General features: G+C 48.9%; 2 protein-coding genes across 16 annotated transcripts in view; one reads left to right on the top strand and one right to left on the bottom strand.

The window, feature by feature from the left end:
• Positions 1-4,914, bottom strand: part of ZMYM3 (zinc finger MYM-type containing 3) — a 33,233-nt gene extending 28,319 nt beyond the window's left edge. For 2 of the 8 annotated variants that reach the window (XM_077786605.2, XM_085570629.1), the window contains exon 1: positions 4,182-4,303. The gene's annotated coding sequence lies outside the window, so the exon portion shown is untranslated. Of the gene's footprint in view, positions 1-3,613; positions 3,636-3,738; positions 3,858-4,134; positions 4,565-4,787 lie in introns of those variants that run through there. The other 6 variants (XM_085570623.1, XM_085570624.1, XM_085570625.1 and 3 more) reach the window with 6 other exon arrangements.
• On the top strand, positions 4,583-19,574 carry NONO (non-POU domain containing octamer binding). Of its 8 annotated transcripts, none has more exons than XM_085570633.1 (11): positions 4,583-4,866; positions 6,392-6,515; positions 9,125-9,318; positions 10,322-10,623; positions 12,645-12,740; positions 13,343-13,539; positions 14,308-14,392; positions 15,444-15,546; positions 16,860-16,902; positions 17,224-17,333; positions 18,560-19,574. In XM_085570633.1, the coding sequence occupies exons 2-11, from the start codon at positions 6,401-6,403 to the stop codon at positions 18,695-18,697; spliced, it is 1,383 nt and encodes a 460-aa protein (XP_085426759.1). In that variant the 5' UTR covers positions 4,583-4,866; positions 6,392-6,400; the 3' UTR covers positions 18,698-19,574. The 8 variants fall into 8 exon arrangements, with proteins under 8 accessions (XP_085426759.1, XP_085426758.1, XP_085426757.1 ...); XM_085570632.1 differs by having other exon boundaries at positions 4,718-4,866; positions 9,098-9,318; XM_085570631.1 differs by having other exon boundaries at positions 4,718-4,866; positions 6,392-6,560.
• Positions 19,575-19,999: the final 425 nt, after the last annotated feature.

Here is a 19,999-nt window from a genome sequence, read left to right as displayed (position 1 = left end):
GAAATGGGGAGACGTGACCCATCTCAAAAAAAATCACAATGTAAGGAGATCTACAGCAGACAACTTAGAGATATAGAGGGATGCAGACATGGACAAAAAAAGCTGGAAATCAAAGCTGGACAAGCTCATAAACACATGATTAAACAAGTGAGCATGGGATCTGTAAGCCTTCTGAAATTTGGAGGTTTTACATGCAGTGACTCACTACAAGTCAGCTACAGCTCCTGCAGATGCCACTGGTCAAGTCTTTGTGCTTTGCAGGTGGGGTTTGGTGAACACTGTCTCACCTCCAAATGTATTACTGGTTCTCAATCAGTGCAAACTGCAGCAGCTTTTACCACATCCCCTTGAGGCCAGTCTTTATGTGTGACTGGGGCTGTCTATACAACGGTAACTGGTACACAGGGGAAAAAAAAGGCCTTTCCAGAATTTCACCAGCAGCACTGAAACTCCAGAAATTGTTTTTTGATAGTCCCAAAGCCAGGAAAGGAGATCACCACTAGGTTTTCCTTTAGCAGGAGCCTCAGCTCAGGGCTACAGGCCTCAAATGTAGTATTACAGCCACCCTGAACCCAGAAAGCCTAAATCCCCCAGCACCGAGCAGCTGCTGCTGCAAAACACAGCCATGAGTCTCCTGTAAATTCCTCAAAGGCAGGAACGACCAAACTGGATTTTGAGCTTGCATTCCAGAAACTTCACCTCAGTTTCAAGAAAGTGCAAGAAGGACAAATTTCAGAATTGCCTGGAATTAGGTTTATCAGGAGACTCCCTGCAACACTTCAAATATAACTGACAACATTCCTCAATCTCAGCATTATCTGCTGCTAATCATAGCAGTAAAATCCTCATCTATCCAGATTGCCATCCTGGAAGCAGTTTGAAATGGCTTGGAACCTCTCACATCTTGTAAGACCAGGATCTCCCAAAGCATTAAGTGGCAAGGCTTTGCAACAGAGAAAAGAGTAACAAGTCTAAGAACATCCTTAGCAGCAATGCCATCTGGAGAGCAATTCAGCTTCAAGAACCAACTCCACTCAGCGATCAAGTCCACGAGAAAATTCTCCAGGTGTTTGTACAGCCAAAATAGTGTTAAATGCAGGGGAAAGGGGTGAGTGGTAAAAAAGCTTTGGAAACACTATCAGAAGCACAACAAAAAAGGCTTGGATGTACAGCATGTTTGAGCAGACTGTGTCCAAATTGCCTTAATGACATCAAGACAATGATTAAAAAAAAAAAAGAAGACCTGGAAATGGTAAAAAAACAGATGGTCATCAGGTTTGTCTACCTGTTGTCCAAATGCTGCAGGAAGGCATCAGAACACCTGACAGAGTGTTCTGGCATATCCCACAAACAGCTACAGACAGCTGGAGAGGACAGCTGCATGGACTGCAGGCCCAGAGGAGTGCTCCTGCCTGGGAACGGGCCACAGACTGCCTAAGAGGTCCTCAAAACCCAACTGGACAAAGCCCTGAACAAGGCCTCAAGCCACTTTTGCTGTGAGCAAGAGGTCCATTGGACCAGACACTTATAGAGGTCCTTTACAACCCAAATCTGCCTGTGGTTCTGTGAATAAACCTTACTGCACAGGGAAGAGAAAAAGAGAAGGGCAGAGTCTCTGAGAGGATGTATCTTTAAAGGCAAAACATGTAATTTTCCTTAAGAGGCCTTGCAGAGCCAAAATACTGGAAACACAGTGTGAGCTGTCTCCTCTGCCTCACTGACAGTCCCAGATCCTTCTGCAAGTTGCCAGCCACCGAGGTGCTGGAAAGGGATCTCGGTGCTGGGAGACCTCACCTCACACACAGCTCTTCAGTCTGGCCCTGCTAAGGCTGTGTTGAGCAGAGCAGTATCTCACCTCATCTAGAGACCAATTCTTCACCCCCTGTGCTGCCCAGGGCTGGACCAGCAGAGCAGGCTCACAGCAAGTGGCCAGGAGACAGCACCAGAGCCCATGGCCAGCAGGACTGGTGAGGATGGTCTCAAACACTGCCATTTCCTGACGTGTACCATCAGCAGAGGAAGAAATTAATAAAACACTACTGAGAGTAAAACACAAATCCAGTCAAATCCTTAGCACTGCCTTTGCAAAATTAACAAATGCATTGCCACAGCTGTAGCCTATTTCATACTTCCATTGGATGGCTTTGACCATAACCCTTCTGCACCAAAGCTTCTGCCAGTACATCTGTGTCCATCAGAGTAGTACATCCCTGACCACAAGACATCCACAAAGATATCATACAAGGGGCTTTGCCCCCAAAGTGAGGCCATGGGCTAAGCCTGGGCCCTTGCTCTGGCTGCCAGAGATGTGGAAGAATCTGGTGTTACTCACTGTCATCCTCCAAAGCAAGGGCACTCACAGTAAGAGGGATGTGAGCAGGTGCAGAGAGAAAAAGAGGTTGTGCAAATATGCACTATGGAGCTGTGAGGCTCAGGTTTGTCATTGCAGCTCTGTAGACTGTGGATATTCCTTTCATAAGGCTGGGCTCACAATAACAACAGGGCTATGCTCTTATCACCAGCTTTAATCCCAGGCCAGACAGGGTTAAGTGAGAAAATGTAGATTAAAAGTTTTCTTGGGGATTGCAGCTGCAATGAAAAAGAAAGAAGTTGCAGCCTAGAACAAAAGCCAAACCTGGAAGCACAGCAGGAGCAGAGGAGAGCACAAATGAAGCAGCTCTCATCCTCATCAAAAGAGACTCCAGGAACCATCCCTCAGAACTCAGTTGAAAATCCTACCCCCTGCCATCACCTGGGCATACACCACAGCCAGCTCTCTGCCACCCCAGGCCTGCCTCCACCTCTACGAACCACACAGGAGGTACCTGATGATACTCCCCAGGGCATCTTGTTGGCCACAGCTACACTGCTCACATGGGGAGGCTTCAGCAGATTGGAGCCTCCTACAGCAGCCCAAGGCAGCTTCAGCCCCGTGGGGCTGCACCTTCCTCTCATGGGGCCAGATCCTTGGGAGCAGCACATGGTGTCCAGGGATACACACCCCCACCAGGCCTTGAGGAGGCTCCAGACACCCCCACACAGGGGAAAGGCTGTCAGAAAGGCTGTCCAATCCACAGAGCAGCAGCTGCTGAACCCACAGGCTTTGCTCTTGTGGGTGGGTGACAACACCATAAAGGCTGAGCCCCTGGGGACACAGGGAGAGCCGAGCCCGGGCGGGTGCCAGGGCAGAGCGCTGGGGCAGAGGCTGCCCGGGCTGTTTGCTGCCACTGCTCAGCACAGCCCCTCAGCAAGGACAGGCCCCTGGGCCGAGCACCTCAGGGCCTCCCAGGAGGCACAAGCCCTGGGCCCAGCCCGTGCCCGGGCGGTGACAGGGCCGGGGCGCAGCCAGCCACAGCCCCGTGAGGGCTGCCCCCCGCGCCTCCCTGTGCCAGACCACACCAGGGGGCCAGGCTGGGGCTCCCCATCCCCCGAGGGGGCCAGGGACAAGGATCCCACTGGGTCTCCATGGAAGTGGGGCGGGAATGAGGGTCAGGTTGGTGTGTTCCCCAGCCACAGCAGGGTCCCAGGCCCCAAACTTCCGTACGACACCCCCCCAACCCCCAATGCAGGGGGCACGGGGTGCGCTGTGCAACGGGTCGGGGATGGGGCTCACATGCGGGCTCCCCATCCATTCCGGGTGACTCCAGAGACAACCCTCCTCCAGAGCGAGGGCCCACGGGGGTCTCCATGGAACCGAGGCGAGGATGGCGGCCAGGCAAGTGCGTTCTCCAGCCATACCAGGAGAGGTGCGGAGACCACCGCCTCCCCCGCACTGCAGAGCAAGTCGCATTGGAGTCCTCATTGGGCTGGAGCTGAACCGGGGCGGGGGCCAGGCTGGGGCTCCCCAGCCATCCCGAGGGAAGCCCAGATCCCCCATAAGGGGCGAGGGTCGCACGGGGCTCCTCCCCTCCGCCCCGGGACCCCCGCAGCGCGCCCCCAAGCGGCCGCCACGGGCAGAGGGCGAGCGGCACCGGCCACGCCCCCTCGCGGGGCGTCGGCCACGCCCTCTCCGCAAGGCGTGTGTCCCCCTCCCCCCGGGGGGCTCATCCACCGCCCCCACGGTACCGCGCCGCCAGCGCCCGCCCCGCCCCCTCCTCGCGGGGCCCCAAGACCGGCCCACGGCCCCATCCGTACTTCCCAGGACACCGCCGGGGCACGCCCGCGGCCGCCACCGCTCGTACCTGGCTCTCCCGGTGCTGCACCGCCCGCTCTACCCAGAACCCGGATTCGCGTTGCGGCCCCTTTAAATGGAGGCGCCGCTCGGAGCCCTCAACGCGCTGCAACCCGACGGGGGGGCGGTGGCAGCGCCCTATTGGCTGGGCGGAACGAGGGACGCGCTCTCATAGGCCGCGGTGGGGACTGGGCTCGCGAGACTCGCTAACGAGAGGCTGCCGCGGAAACGCGGAACGGAGCCCCGAGCGCGGGATCGGCGCGACAGCCCGGATCGCGACGGGCGGCTGGAAAACCTGGGGCGGATCCACCTGGCGGAGCGGGTCCAGGCGGGCGGGCAGCACGGAGCCGGGTGCAGGCGACGGCCGCGATCTGGCGGGGCACGGCGGGGTGCGAGGGGGGAGCACGGCGGGGGGCGCGGGCCGGAACGGGGTGCCCCGGTTCCCGCCGGTGCCCACGCGGCCACCCGCAAAGCGCGGAGCGGATCCCACGGAATGGGCTCGCCACCCCGCTCCCCGCCCCCCCCACCCGTTAACCCTCTCGCTACCACCTCTCCCGGCCCCAGCCCCGCTGCCATCCCGGGGGGTCCGGTCCGGCCGCACCGCCACGGCCTCTACCTGCACGCGGAGGACACCCACCCGGCCGAGCCCGGGCGCCGCCACCGCCTCCCCAAAGCTGGAGCGTCTCCCCGGGGCGGTGAGTGACAGCGCGGCCAGGCGGGGCTTCCGCGGGGGCCCGGGACGCAGCACCGCCCCCGGGAGGGACCGCCTGGGCCGGCGCCCCCCATTCCCGGCACCGCCTTCCCTCCGGATCCCCCTCCCGTGCACGGGCTGCGCTCCCGCTCCACCGCGCAGAGCGCGGGGCGCCCTTCCCCAGCCATGACAGCGCCCACCTGGCCTCGCCGCCCGCGACACCCCCTTCCCGCCTCCATCCGTGCCCCCCGCGCTGCTCCGCCCCACCAGGCTTGCCCCCCCCTCCCCGGGGGCTCCCCTGCCGGCGGAACCCGGGCCCCCTCCATCTCAGCGGCGGAGCATCCAGCCCTTGGCCGCCCCGCTCCATCGGGGGCTCTCCCATCGCTCCCGGCCCCGGGAACCTGCGGTTTCCCAGCCTGCGGGCACTCGGAGGTGCCGGGGCTGAGCGCGGGCTGGAACCTGGGGGCACAGCAGGGAGCGGGCGGCGGAGCCGCTGGAAAGCGGGCACTCCGCAAGGGCCGCGAGCTGCCCGGGGCTCCCAAGCCCGGGGAGCGGGCCGGCCGCGGGCGCCCGGCACCTGCACCGGTGAGGCTGCGGGAAGCGGGAGGGTTTATTGCAAGGCGGTGAAACGAAACCCGCCCGAGGCACGATACGACCGCGCTCCTAGAGCGCCCAGTGCGTTCCCAGGGGCAGCAGCCGCGTTCCTCCCCGCAGCCGGGCAGCGACGGGAACGGGGTCCGGATAACGACGGGGAGCCCGCGGCTGGACGCGCAAGGAGCGGGCACGGGCATGGAGAACATCTAGAGTAGACCGGATCGGCACACGCCGGCCCCCCGGCGCTGCCCGGGCTCCGATGCTCACTGGCCGAGGTGGAGGAGCCAACCCCGGAACCGCCCCGGTGCCATCTGGGCGCGCGCAGGGGGGCGCGGTAGGGCGGCGTGCGCTCGGCGCCGCCGCTGGCCCTTTAAAAGCGCGCGGCCTCCGCGCGCCCGCACTGAGCCTGCGCGCCGCGCGCGGGGCGGCTCGCGGCGCTCCCTTTGTCCCCCGTTCGCCTCTCACCCAAGCTTGGTGCCCGCCGCCGTGATTGGCAGCGCGCGCTGCTCCTCCGCTGACCAATGGGGTCCGCGAGCAGCCAGCTGGTCCCGCCCCACTACGGCGGCCGCTGTGAGTGACGGCGAGCTTGGCCAGTTAGCGGCGCGGCGGCGGGCGCCAGGTAGCCAATAGGAGCTCAGGGAGAGGGTTGCTGTGTTAGGCTGCGCCAGTTCCGGCCGCGCGCTCTCCTCTCAGGGCCGCCGCGGTCCCGGTGCCCGTGTCCGTCCCGGTGTCCGGGGCCGGTATCCGTGTCCCTGTCCGGTGTTGTCGCTAGGTGAGGTCACGGGGGCGGTAGGGTCGCAGCTCGGCCCCGCTCCGTCGCCGCCGGGGCTCGGCGCGGCCTGCGCGGCCCGCCCCGCCCCTGCACGCGGGGCCGGCTGGAGCCACCCGGGACCGAGCTCCAGCCCGCTTCCCGACCGTGCGTGTGTTGTTTTTAGGTGGGGGAGATGCAGGGCAACAAGGGGTTCAACATGGAGAAGCAGAACCACGCTCCGCGCAAGCAGCACCAGCAGCACCCGCCGCCGTCCATCCCCGCGAACGGGCAGCAGGCCAACAGCCAGAGTGAGTCCCGGGCCCGCCGCGGGGGCCCGCCCGGCCGCGCTCTGGGTAGGCGCTGAGCGACCGCTTCGGTGCAGCGGGAAACCTCGGGTTAGCTGCGGCCCTCGGGGGTGCAACAGGTTTCCGCAGGAACAAAAGAACCTGGTTTTCCAAGTTAGAACAATAAATCATTAGATTCCCAAGCAGGCTGCAGCATCTCCTGCTAAATCAGTTTTTTTCCCGTTGTTGGAAACTACGGTTTTAATTGCACCTGGGTTGTATTTGTGGGTTTTCTTTTGGTTTTGCTCAGTCCGCTCGAAGGTACATGCAACTCCTGTGGCGTTTGTTCATAAGTTTTTTGTGTTCGTAAGTTTCTTGCGTTCCCAAAACAAAGACAATCGATATAGAGGTTCTGTCTTTGTCTCAAAATCTCTGGAAAAGATTACTTACGGTTTGGAAGTTAATGAGTTCTTGATAGTATGTCTGTAAGCGTTGTAATACCACAAGGTCTGTCTTACATTTTCTGGTTCCTGTTTTTTTACCTGGGCATAACAGATGGCTTCTCAATACAGGTTTTCTTAGGAAACTATAAACTTAAGAAACTTGATTGCTAGAGCAATTACTAGATTATACAGAAGTAAGAATCTGTGAAGATTATGTTGTAGTGAAAATTGTGTTGCAGCAATCTGCAGGCACCTCTTAAGACTGAATTTTTTTATAACAAGGAACCAGGAGATGCCCAGCTTTACTTAGTATTTAATGCCAGTTGACATTGCTGAAGGCCGTTCTGCTGCAGCGGGTTTCTGGGTTTTCCTGGTCAGTGTGAAGTGGCATTCCAGAGTGGGCTATTGTGAGCTGGGACAGAACACGTTAACGGCTTCAGGGGCTTGGACTGATCTAACCTGATAGTTGAGAAGTGGCGAGACATCTCTGTTAGCATTTTTTGGGGAGGAAACAATGCTTTAGTTTTATTAGATGTGGATTTTTTTTTTAAATTTTTTAGAAGTCACCTGTGCACTCTGCATGATTCTTTTGAGTGGGGTTTTTTGTGTCAAAGATACTGACTAGGCTGTTAAAAATCCGGCATGTTTTTGTTAAGTGGTCGAGTTGAACAGGCGCTTTATCAGTTCCCAGACAATAACAGGTAAGAGTGGCAGAACAGCCGGTTCTAGTCAGGTTGAAAACAGTAACAGTACAGCTGTACTGAACAATTTCCACAGGAATCAGCTTGTAGTGAGTGACTGTGTCTTACTACTTTGCATGGATCTCCTGAGGCAGAACATTGGTACTCTGCGTACCCTTGAGTGTAACTCTGTTCCAAGTCCCTGGTGTTGTATCCACATCCCTTGCAGCTGATGCCCAAATACTCATGGTTATGCTGTGAACAAGGCAAAACGTTTCACTCCTGCACCTCTGCTGTGTGAGGTAGATAATTCACTCTCACTGCTCTTCTCTGGGCACACTGTGTCTGGTTATTTAGTGTGAGCCATGGAGTGTGCTTACTTCTATCAAAGGGTTGTCCTTGCAGTGTCTTTCATGCATTGTTTTTGCATGGACAGTCTTTCCCATTTAGCGCCCTGTTTTGTAACTGGAATCAAACCATTTTTGTTCACAATTTTATTTCATATATGTGACCATGACTTGTGTCCTCTGCAAAGCAAAGGAGTTGCTCCCTGTGCCCTGTAGTCCTGTGTGATTAAGTTCCATGTGTGTTTAGGGAAATGAGACACTTTATCAATAGGATGATAAAGTGATGCTAAATTCACTACTGTGTCTGGCACATAACAGAGCATTAAGGATGTTGTTGGACTCTTGCTCAATTAAGGGTTAAAGATTGTATATGCTTGTGGGGATTTGAGAATGTTACCGTTTGTGTTTATTTCCGTTGTATAGCTCAGAAAGTATTTTAACCTTAGACTTGATCTCAGAGGTCTTTTCCCACCTTAAAAACACCTTCTAGTGTAATTTACTGAGTAGGGATTTTTTTTCTTGTACTTAATCTTGTAATTTTTCTGAGGTCTCACCTATATGGCAGGTTTTCTTTAAATTTTGAATTGGTATTTTTCCCCATTATTTTCACCATTTCAGCCTTCTCTTCGTATTGGAAACCCATACTCTGGAATCCATATCTTAGAATGACAGCTGTCTGAAACGTTATCTGTCTGAACAAAATTTCCTCTTATTTTCATATTTTTCTAGATATCTGGAGTTGTTTCAGTGTGTTTTTGAGTAAAAATCTGTTTTCTGGCTAAACTGTGGCTTTTCTGTAATTATTCGTGTTGTAATAGCAAAATCCTGTGTTGTGACTGCAGATAATTTTTTGTGGTCCAGTTACCTTGACCAGATCTTCAAGTTTGAGTGAAATATCTGGTGTTATTTCAAGCTGCAGTGTGTTGTTTTCTCCAGTTCTAGACTGTCATTCACTGGTGTTAATGAGCACTGAGGTTCAGTTTTCTTCAAAAAAAGCTATGGGGCCATTCTGAAATAAAACCCCCTTGTTGCTGGAGAGGTTTAAGACCAAAATGAACAAGTGTGTTACCTGTATTATCCTGTGTCTGTGTGGTCACTGTGATGAAACCTAATAAAATTTATCCCCCCAACTGTAGAGCAGCTGTGTACCTTATTCCCCTCAGATGAAGGCCTGACTATTGACCTGAAGAATTTCCGGAAACCCGGTGAAAAGACCTTCACCCAAAGAAGCCGCCTCTTTGTGGGAAATCTGCCCCCAGATATTACAGAGGAAGAGATGAGAAAGTTGTTTGAGAAGTATGGCAAGGCAGGGGAAGTCTTCATACACAAGGACAAAGGCTTTGGTTTTATCAGGCTGGTGAGTGATACCTTTGCACCTTTGGGGAGTTTTTGTGGTGATGGCTCACAACGGAGCACTATTGCTAATTGAAAGTAGTAGATGTTCTGATGTCTTGCTGATAACACCTGCTGATGATCTTAATAACCTGGAATATGGGACTAGCTTCCAAGTGGTTTGTCTAGAGTTTGTTATGAAAAGAAATGTGAATTTAGGCAGCTTGTGGCAACAGTTATGAGAGATCTGATAAATTTATTCTGAAATCAACTGGTAGAAAGCAGAAAAAACCCACATGAATGCAATGCTATTATAGACAAAGTGAACTTCTCTGTTTCTGGAATATGGAATTCCTATGGGCATAGTTTGTCATGCAGCATTTCTGGCGTGATTAATGCTCTTGGGGTAGGGGATGTCTAGATGATCATGTTGAAGTGTGTCTGGAAGAGAAGTAGCTATCACGACAGAGTGTTCTCAGATTTCTGTGGCTCATGCACCCCCTTTGTGAAAGCCCTGAGGTGAGTGGATGAGGTTCCCACACCCATGTCTGAGCCACTTCCATGCAGTGCAGCTGCTTGGTAGTTACTTAAATGAGTGGAAAGTGGCATAGGTGGTCTTTCACAGATTGTTACACTGTCAGCATTTCTTTATCAGACTTGGTTAATAGATAAATCTTAGGTTTTTTTTGGGTTTTGTTTTTTTTTTTTTTTTTTTTTTTTTTTTTTTTTTAAGGTGCTTTGTATTCTTAATAGAATGATGTGTCATAGTGAAAATTTCATTGTTTAGTTCATACTAGCTGCTGGACTAAACTTAGGAATTTGTTATATATTTCTCGCCCTCCCCACCCCCAAACGCTGGCTGTTCAGTCATTCATGAAAAGGAATAGCTGTGCTCCTTGGCACGCTTCTTGCCAAGCTATGGGAGAATAATTTATTTCTCTCAGAAGTACTTTTTACAGAGAAATAAGCTTGTGTTTAATCCCTTGTGCCTTACTGGGAGCTTTAATGACGGCTCTTTTTATCTGCAGGAAACTCGCACTCTGGCAGAGATTGCCAAGGTGGAACTGGACAACATGCCTCTGCGTGGGAAGCAGCTCCGAGTGCGCTTTGCCTGCCACAGCGCCTCGCTGACAGTCAGGAACCTGCCTCAGTTTGTGTCCAATGAGCTCCTGGAGGAAGCCTTCTCAGTGTTTGGCCAGGTGGAAAGGGCTGTGGTTATTGTGGATGACAGAGGACGATCCTCTGGGAAAGGCATTGTGGAGTTCTCAGGGAAGCCTGCTGCTAGGAAAGCGCTGGATAGATGCAGTGATGGGTCTTTCCTGCTAACTACGTAAGTGCGGATGGGGAGCCGTGCTCTGCTGGCATGTGCAGGCTGGGGGGCATTGGCTGGTGAATGCCGGTTCTTAACACCACAGTGGGACAGATGGGGCATGAGGTGGTAGGGAATTGGCCTGGGGAGAATTTTATTTAGCTTTGTTCCAGCAAGACACAATCTTTGCTGAAGCTCAAGTCTGAAAACTTTCTTCTGGGAAGCTGCTAGTGGGGTAAGTGCATAAAACTCCCAAACGAACTTTTTCTCCATAAAACAACCTTAGGGCAATTAAAGCGGCCTTTAGGAACAGGATCTATTTCAGAGACCATCTGTATAACTTGTTTTGAAACTAAGTGCAAGTGTTTTAATTGTACGCTCAGGGTCACTAAAATGGAGAGTCTTGGGATGGGATTCCGCAGGGTGGAATGCCGCTGTGGGCATGGGATCTGTTGGAGAGGCTGTTCAGATAGATTGGATTGTTTGGAGTTTTCACTATTATAAACTGTTTTTCCTGTGCTTGAATGTAATAAGGCAGAAAAGCATGTTCTCTCATAATTCTGTGAACTTGCTCAAGCAAATGACCAATTGCAATTGCATTCCACAAAGCAGTTTGTTGTTCTGTTAAGAGGGAGCCATTTCTGATCTCTTGGAAAAAAAGTACTCTGTTTTGTATTACGCTTCTAGAATTTGTGACTAGAACACTTCCTGAAATTGAGCTATATTGCTCATTTTAAAGTAATTTTTTTAAGTTTTGTGCTTCTCACCTCCTGTGGATCTGCAGTGGCACAGCTGTATACAAGTACATTCAGTTTCAAAAAGCAGGTTTTGCTTATTTCTTTCTCAATACCTGCTTTTCTCCCTGATGCTTGAGGATAACCAGCATAGTGAGTAGTGCTCTACAGGAGGATTACTGTTAGGAAGCTTTTGCTGATTCAGAAGTCTATATCTGAAAGAACCATGAAAACAGTTTTAAAAGTGATCATGCAAAACTAATCACTATCAATGCATAACTAAGGTTAACATTCAGTCTCTTTATAGGTATCAGGACATGAGGTTCTGATATCGAAGACCACAAACAAGTCTGCTGTTCTTTTCTAGTTATGGTTTGATTTTGATTAAACTTGTTCTGGTTTGTCCTAGTTCAAGACAGGAAAGGTAGATAGTGTTTGAAATCTGTTCACGTTAGAAAATAAAATTATTAATAATGAAACACATCACATAAAAAAAAAAAGCTGTATTATGGATCTTCAGCTGAGGAAATAGATTTTAGCCTTCCATATCCTGCTTTTCTGGTGGAGCCGGGGTACCCATTGCCACTTGGCACAACTGGATCATCTCTCTTCATTTTTCTTGCCCTGGCACATGGGACTGAGGAGCTCATGGGAAGCTGGGGTGCAATGTTGTGCTGAGGATGAAGAGTGTCAGTGCTGTGGTGGAGAGCTGATTCAGAGACCAGGTCAATACTTTCTTCTGCATGCAGAAGCCAGGGAGACGGAAGCACACATCTGCAGTGTCTGTTTTGAAGTGCACCAGTGGATTCCCTAGGGGGTGGAAATTCAGACAAGGGCCCAGTGGACCTTCCTAGAGCACTTGTTGCCAAGCAACAGTAGCACATGGTGGCCTCTGGATGGATGGTACAGCCTGCAGCCTCCAGTGAGGAGTGGTTGTAGTGACTCTTTGCTTTAGACAGCCATAAAAGGCACAGATGGACTTGTGCCACTCTAGAGACAAGACTTCATGCTGAGTAGATCCTACTGGAGCATGTCAGGATTCCAGTTAAGCTGTTAATTTGAAGCAAGTAACTACAAATATTATTCTTCCAGTACAGTTTTAGTTTGGCTTAAACAAGGATTCTGATTTACAGTTACACTCCTAGTCTAGAAAAAAAAGTTCAAAATGATTCCTGGTTTCACTTTTGTTGATATCTCCAGCTGCTCTAAGTTTCTTTGAGCAGTGCTAAAAGCAATGCAAGTTCTGCTTTCCACAACTGCAAGTTTGTTCTTGAATTTTCATGAAAGCACCTCACTTTTTCTTTACAGATTCCCTCGCCCTGTCACTGTGGAGCCCATGGATCAGTATGATGATGAGGAGGGTCTACCAGAGAAACTAGTCATCAAAAACCAGCAATATCACAAGTATGTGCCTGGCATGCAGCAGGAGAGGAGAGTGCCTGTGGGCTAGTGTCTCAGTCTTAGGAGTGCTCATCAGGTCCTCCTTTTTTTCATAAATGTGACCTGACTTTGGAAGGAGAATTGCATTCACTCTTCGCTTGCCATGATTGGCTGAAAGAAAACAGTGATTTTGAATCCACACTGCTGGATAAGACTGGCAGCCTTCAGATATTTTCTATAAGTCCATTTCAGTTGTTGGCATAAAAAATTAGGTCAGTTTGAGATAACACAAATGACATGAGATTACCTGAGTCATATTACAGAAAGCCTTTGTAGGAAACACTTGGACCCACAGTAGAAATTTGCTTTCAAGAGTATTTCTGAATATCTTTACCCAGAATGTCTTGGTGTCTTATGAAAGCTGTGTTATTGCTTGTTATGGAGGAGGACAGCTTCCATGCAGGAATAAGATGATGCCTGAGGAGCAAACTGGTGTCTCAGGCACAGTTAACTGGGGTCTGCTATTGCATTTGACACACAAATGGAATTTTCTTGGTTATTTCTTGCTCTCCTTCTTCTTGCTTCTCCTTCTTCTTTGCATTCACTAGCTCTTCATTGTTTGACAGGGAGCGTGAGCAGCCTCCTCGGTTTGCACAGCCTGGCAGCTTTGAATATGAATATGCCATGCGTTGGAAGGCTTTGATAGAGATGGAGAAGCAGCAACAGGAACAAGTAGATCGCAACATCAAGGAAGCTCGAGAGAAGCTGGAAATGGAAATGGAAGCAGCTCGCCATGAGCACCAAGTGATGCTCATGCGACAAGGTATCAGTCAGATAAATAAATACAGGATGGGAGCAGAGCCTTGTACTGTCTAGGAGTGGGTGGCTCCACAGACTGGCTAGAGATCACTGAAGGAGAGGTGTTGTGGTTGCTTCTCTTGTAACCAAGCATGGTAGCAGCAAATAAATGGAATCAGAGCATCATTTAGATGGAAAAGATCAGCAAGTCCAACTGTTAAGCTGCTTTCAGGTACTTGTAGAGCAATAAAGTCTCCTCAAGTCGTCTTTTCTCCAGGCTGAGCCCCCCAGCTCCCTCCACTGTTCTTCATCAGACTTGTGTTCAGACCCTTCCCCAGCTCTGTTCCCTTCTCTGGACATGCTCCAGCCCCTCAGTGTCTTTCTTGTCATGAGGGGTGCAGAGCTGGACACAGGATTTGAGGAGTGGCCTCACCAGTGCCCAGCCAGAGGACAGTCACTGTCCTGGTCCTGCTGGCCACACCATGGCTGGGACGGGCCAGGTGCCATTGACCTCTTGCCCACCTGGCACGCCTGGCTCCTGTTGAGCTGGTGTTGGCCAGCACCCCCAGGGCCTTTCCCACCAGGCACTTTCCAGCCCCTCTGCCCCAGCCTGGAGCTGCAGGGGGTTGTTGTGAGCCAGGGCAGGACCTGGCACTGAATCTTGTTAGACCTAATGTGGAGAGATGTGACTGTATTGGTAAAGGCTCTGTTACCTTTTTCTCTTCTATGTTATAGCATAAGAGGTGGCATGGGAGATGAGTCTGAGTGTGTTTTTTACTGTTGTCTTACATAGATTTAATGAGACGCCAGGAGGAGCTGAGGAGAATGGAAGAATTGCATAACCAAGAAGTACAAAAACGTAAACAGCTGGAACTCAGGTAAGGGGGCAGGTTGTGAAATGCCGTGACTCCAGAGCAGAATAAAACACCTCTCCGCTGCACCTAATTGTTCATTGTGACAGTTTAATTACTACGTCAAGTGTGCCTGTTACTTCGGGGTTTTTTTTCATTGGAAAGGATGTACACTTGGTTTAAGACGGACGAGTTAGGAGTTTCTCTCATTGATTAGCATGAGCTTCTTCACATTTCGTTGTCTCAGTTAAGGTCCTTTATGAGGCAGATAGAATAATCAGAATCTCTGCTGTAATTTAGTGGCTTCAGTGCTGCAGATTGGGAAATTGCATTCCAGCATTTCTGTTTTCATTTGTGGGGTAACTTTGTTGCAGAGATTTCTCTCTCCATTGTACCACTTCCTTGTCTTGGGGTCATTTTGAGAAGCTCCAGGAACATTACCAGACTATTTATAATAGAAGGGGCTTGAGAGCCATCAGGCTTGATGCATGATATTGCATGTAGTCAACATGCATTTGGGAACTGCTGTGTATATAGGGGTGGAAAATACTTCCTAAGATCATGAGTTCAGCTGTAAATCTAACAGTGCCAAGCCCACCATGTCCCTAAGCACCACATCTACACATCCTTTAAATCCTTCAAGGGATGGAAACTTCACCACTTTCTGGGCAGCCTGTGCCAATGTTTTGTAACCATTTTGGTGAAGGAATTTTCCCTGATGTCAAATCTAAATTTTCCCTGGTGTGACTTGAGGCTGTTTCCTCTTGTCCTGTCACTTCTTACCTGGGAGAAGAGACTGATTCCCACCTGGCTCCACCCTCCTGTCAGGCAGTTGTAGAGGGTGGTAATATCCCCCTTGGGCCTCCTTTTCTCCAGGCTGAGCACCTCCAGCTCCTTCAGCTGCTCCTCATGAGACGCATGCACATAAGTGGTTGGTTTGGTTTTTTTTTCCAAATGAGCTCAAAACTGAAAGTTTGAAGTGTAAAGTTTCCAATGAAGATCAATGAGGCAGCACTGCAAGACAGTGATGCAGGTGGTTGGTGTTTGTTGTTCTGAGCATCCTTGGACCCTCTTTTAGGCAAGAGGAAGAACGCAGGCGCCGCGAGGAGGAAATGAGAAGGCAGCAAGAAGAGATGATGAGACGCCAGCAGGAAGGCTTTAAAGGGAATTTTGCTGATGCGGTATGAGTGCTTCTACATTTCCATTACATGTGTCCACTCACAGTAGATTTTTCCCTTCCACAGCACAGCATTCTGTGAATTTTCAACTTGGTTGGAGGACTGAACATCAGTAGTGCATTCTACCCTAAATTATTGACTCCCTCCAATTTTAATACAGTTTTCTCTGGAAACTGTAAATCTCCCAGTTCTGTTCCACTGCTCTTCACGTAGGACCTTCTGTAGCTGTCTTGCTGTTCAGAAAAATATACGCTGACTAATTCTATTCCAACAGCAACACATTCACTGTCCTGAAGCACTGCAGCAGAACCATGTTCTGATTACAACTGGCAATATCCCTAGCTTGCAGCCTGTCTTAGTCATGATAAAATGATCCTAACTGGAGGCATTGCTGCAGGCGTGGTATATGCTTGTACTTAAAAGTCAATTGGTCAAGTATTTTTTTCCTAGTGTAACCTGTCTTTTAATAACAGTGTCTCTAGTTCTATAGAGAAATGCCTTACAATTTATTTCCGGTCCCAGCCACTTTCTATTGTGGAGGCAGCTGTAGGGCTGTTCAGGTGGTGTAATGGCATTGCTGCAGCTGGGGTAAGTGTTCAATTCTTGCTAGTGAAACTTGGACCCCAGGCAAAATAGCTAAATATGTGTCAAACCAAAGGGCCAAGAGCATGGCTGAGCCAAAAGTTGCAATATTCTTGTTGTGCAGCAGATATACTGATTTCTACAAATAATACTGCCTTCATATGATAAATAATGGCCCTGAGACTGCAGATGAAGTGAAAGTTGTCTTCATTTACCACTATAAGTAGTGCCCTCACTGAAGTGCTCCTGGTTTTGCAGTGAGAGAAATCTGTGATAGGTGTTTCTGATGCTTGGTTAATAAAAGAGAAATTGAGCTCACTAAATGGCATTTTAATGCGTGACCCAGTATTGTGTCTTTATGTGAGCTGGCATTCCTTTCAGCAGGAAAAGCTTCTTAGCTATGCTGAGGGAGTAGCAAAACTAATTCTATCTAATGTGTTACTACTGCTCAGCACATCTTTCCATCAAGATGTCTTTGTTAAAGTCTGTGCAGCTTTGCTGCTGGATGTTTTATTATAATTCTGAAAAACAGCCTTTTATAATGAGATATTTAAAATAAGATCTATTCATTCAGCAGCTATCACGTGACAATTCCGTCTGCCTTTTTGAAATTTACCCTGGGAATTAACTTTTCTGTACATAGTTCAGTGATAAATCCTCAGAACTCTTTAAATTTGTATAATTACATTTTTAAAAGCCTGATTATCAGTCGAAATGAGTGTCTGTCTTTCCAGAGGGAGCCACCAGACATGCGAATGGGACAGATGGGTATGGGAGGTAAGAATATTCTTTGTTCCTGTGCATGTTCATTTCCTTATAAAATCTACACCTTTTTTTTTTTTCAGTGATCTCATTTTATTGGCTTCTTAAGTAGAAACTCAAACTAATCTCTCAGGCTAGTAAGAGGAAGTATTCATGTGACAGGAAACACAACATGCTGTAACGCAAGATCAGTTCGTCTTGACCTGATAGTGCAAAGCTGGTTAATAAACTGTACTCTGTCCCTGCATGGAAGAATGTTTTGTGGCTCTGGGGTGATGAGCAGACCCCAGTCACTGTGTGTGTGTGCCAGGACTATTCCTCAGTTTTCTTTTCCAGGTACCATTGGCATGAACAATAGAGGAGCTATGGGTAGTACCAATGTCCCAGCTCCTGCACCTCCTGCTGCTGGTCCTGGAGCTATGATCCCTGATGGAGCCATGGGAATGGTAGTGTATCTCTATCTGCTTTTTGTGCACACCTTTAAAGTGCAGATTATGTTGTTTCCAGTATTAAGCACTAGCTGCTGAAGTTGAAGCTTCATTGTCTACCCGGACCTGTTGCTTCACTCCTAAAATCTTTAGAAGTTAATATTGCCTTGATACTAGCTGATAATTTTCAGGAGATTGAGCCAGGTCTAATAACTGCTTAATTTCCTTCCAAGAGAGCTAGTGATAAAATGCTTGTTAGAAAGATCTTAGCAATAATATATGGTTGTTTTTAAATTACCTAATGGGAAGCACTTTGTTAAATTGAGAGTTTTTTTATTCTTGCAAAAGTAGGTTCTTGCAGGCATAAAGCCAAGTTTTCAGGAGTGTTCTGTTCATCACCAGTTTCATAACCAGAAAAGGGTTATCTCCTGTTCTCATATGCAAGAATGAGTTCAGCTAATTTGCTTAGGAGGTCAAAAGCAAAGAATCAATGGCATTCACACTTATTTGTTTGACTTCTTAAAATTTTTGTATTTGATTTAGTTTTAAACTTTACTGCAGGGCTTTGCGATAGACTCTGACTTGTGTGGCATTTGTCATTCCTCTCTGTCACATGGAGGATTGGTCCTCCCACAGTGTCAGCACTTCCAGTCACCAGCAGAAGCAGCAGCAGTCACAGTAAAGTTTGTCCTGAAAGTTCATCTTCTTTCAGTGGTTTCTATTAACTGGTCTAATAAACAGTTTTCCTGGAAACATTCCTACTCAGACTTCTTGCTCTGTCGTGACTGCTATGACACAGATTGATTTTTTTTTTTAATAATAAAGAACAGATTTATTTGTCTGAAAGCTTTTGAACCTAAGTGGTAGGGACAGCAAAGCAGCTGAGGTTAAGGGAATGTTCACTATACATGTGAATTAAGGGAGAAGATGAAGCCAGGAGTGGAAAGGGAAGGTGAGTTCAGATGGCTCACCTGCTCCGCAGCAGGGCCCTGGTCTGTGAGGTGGTGCACACAGTCCCAGTATGCCTTACTACAGGTTGTGTGGAGAAGAGCTTTGTTCTGCAATGGTTCAATGCTGCAGGTTTGGGACTGTGGGGATGTTTTTGGTGGGGTGAAGGTTTACAGTGAGGTCAGCTGGAATTGTTGAATCCTGGTAGAATTTGAATCAACTCAAACTGCTTTTAACTGCCTTTTGTTCTTCCTTGTTTTTCTTCCTGCATCTTCTGCACTTGTCCTCATTCCCAGACTCCACCACCACCTCCAGATCGCTTTGGCCAGGGTGGAGCCATGGAAGGCCTTGGAGCGATGGGAGGGAACCCGCCTGCCTTCAACAGGGGAAATCCAGGGGGGGATTTTGGCCCTAACAAGCGTCGCAGATACTAACAGGATTAAGCTATCCCCTGTACACGCCTCAAAGAAGTCTTGGCAGGCCACACAGGGTTCAACCTGGGCGGGGAGGGGGGACATTTTAAAGATAGTTAATTAGGGCCTGTTTTGGTAAAGCTACTCTAGGACAAGGGGAGTGCAGTCTGACTGGTAAAGGTTTGGAAAATTTCATGTGGTGCATTCCTAATTTGAAAGTGAAAAATGAATTCTGGGAGGCTGCCGTGGTTCAGTAACAGTAAAATCTTGCAAGGACCCTAATGCCTTGACCATTCCAGGTTTCCTATTTGCAGCTGAAATCATGAGACTAAATTAGATAAAATTTCAGTATGTCTTGGCATTTTCGTAGTGTAGTGTACCTTGCTTAAGAGCACAGGGGAGTCTCTGGAGAACTAAGGCAGCATTTGGGTACTTTGCAGCTCCCATGATTTTGTAAATTTATATAGCTCCAAATGATCCGTCATGTAGTGAATTGAAGGAGGTTTTCTTGGTTTCTTTTTTTTCCCTCCTAACTTGTTAGTTACTCTTCTTACCTGGACCATTTGTTTCTTTGAAGTAGTTTGACAGTCATACAGCCTAAATGGCTGGGAGGTTCTTGTTTGGATGAATTTTTTGATAACGTGTTGTATCTCTTTATTTTACTGGTAGTAAAAATACAATCTGTTGGATAAAGATACTGTATCTCATGCTGAAGATTTAACTGAAACAAATGTTTGTATAATCCTAACCTTGCCTGTCTTTTGTGTAGAAGTACTACAAGATTTTTCATTTAGTGTAAACTGTTTGAACACAACTGTAATTGTCCCACTAAAAAGTTTTGAGTTTTTCTGAGGAATGTTACAGGAATGCATTATTAAAGTGGATTTTAAGCCTTTTTTATCTGGTGTCTTGTTTCTTCTGTTTGTTTTTTTTTTTTTTTTTTTTTTTTGTACTAATGTCTACATGTGGATTGAATTTAATGAAGATTCAGGTTATGGTGTGAAAGTTGTTCTTGCATAGCTCTGTAAAGAGGGTGTTCAAACCATGAGAATTTTCTAACAGTTTTCTTTCTCACAGGGCAAGTTTTATTTGTGTGTTGGAATTTGACCTTCAGCAGATTAGAAGGTGGAAAGGGAGCTGCTGACCTACCTGGGATGTGTGTTGTGGCTGCAGGGAGGTGGAATGCAAGACTTGTCCGTGTGTCGCCAGGAGCCTGGAGCTCAATTCCTTTCTCATGTGCAGAGTACAAAGTTGTTTGTGTGCTCTGTGCTGCAGTTGCCTTTGGCTGGGACCTTCCCAGAACTCCTGTGCTGGGATAGGAAG

The sequence above is a fragment of the Lonchura striata genome, chromosome 4A (genome assembly GCF_050655825.1).
Source record: "Lonchura striata isolate lonStrDom1 chromosome 4A, ASM5065582v1, whole genome shotgun sequence".
NCBI lineage: Eukaryota > Metazoa > Chordata > Aves > Passeriformes > Estrildidae > Lonchura > Lonchura striata.
This window is presented reverse-complemented; position numbering and strand designations above follow the sequence as displayed.

Excerpts from the sequence above, each read along its gene's own strand:
- NONO (XM_031504834.3), top strand. The coding sequence starts at position 6,401 with ATGCAGGGCAACAAGGGGTTCAACATGGAGAAGCAGAACCACGCTCCG. Across the intron at positions 12,741-13,342 it reads AAAAACCAGCAATATCACAA|GGAGCGTGAGCAGCCTCCTC; the intron begins GTATGTGCCTGG and ends ATTGTTTGACAG. Across the intron at positions 14,393-15,443 it reads CGTAAACAGCTGGAACTCAG|GCAAGAGGAAGAACGCAGGC; the intron begins GTAAGGGGGCAG and ends ACCCTCTTTTAG.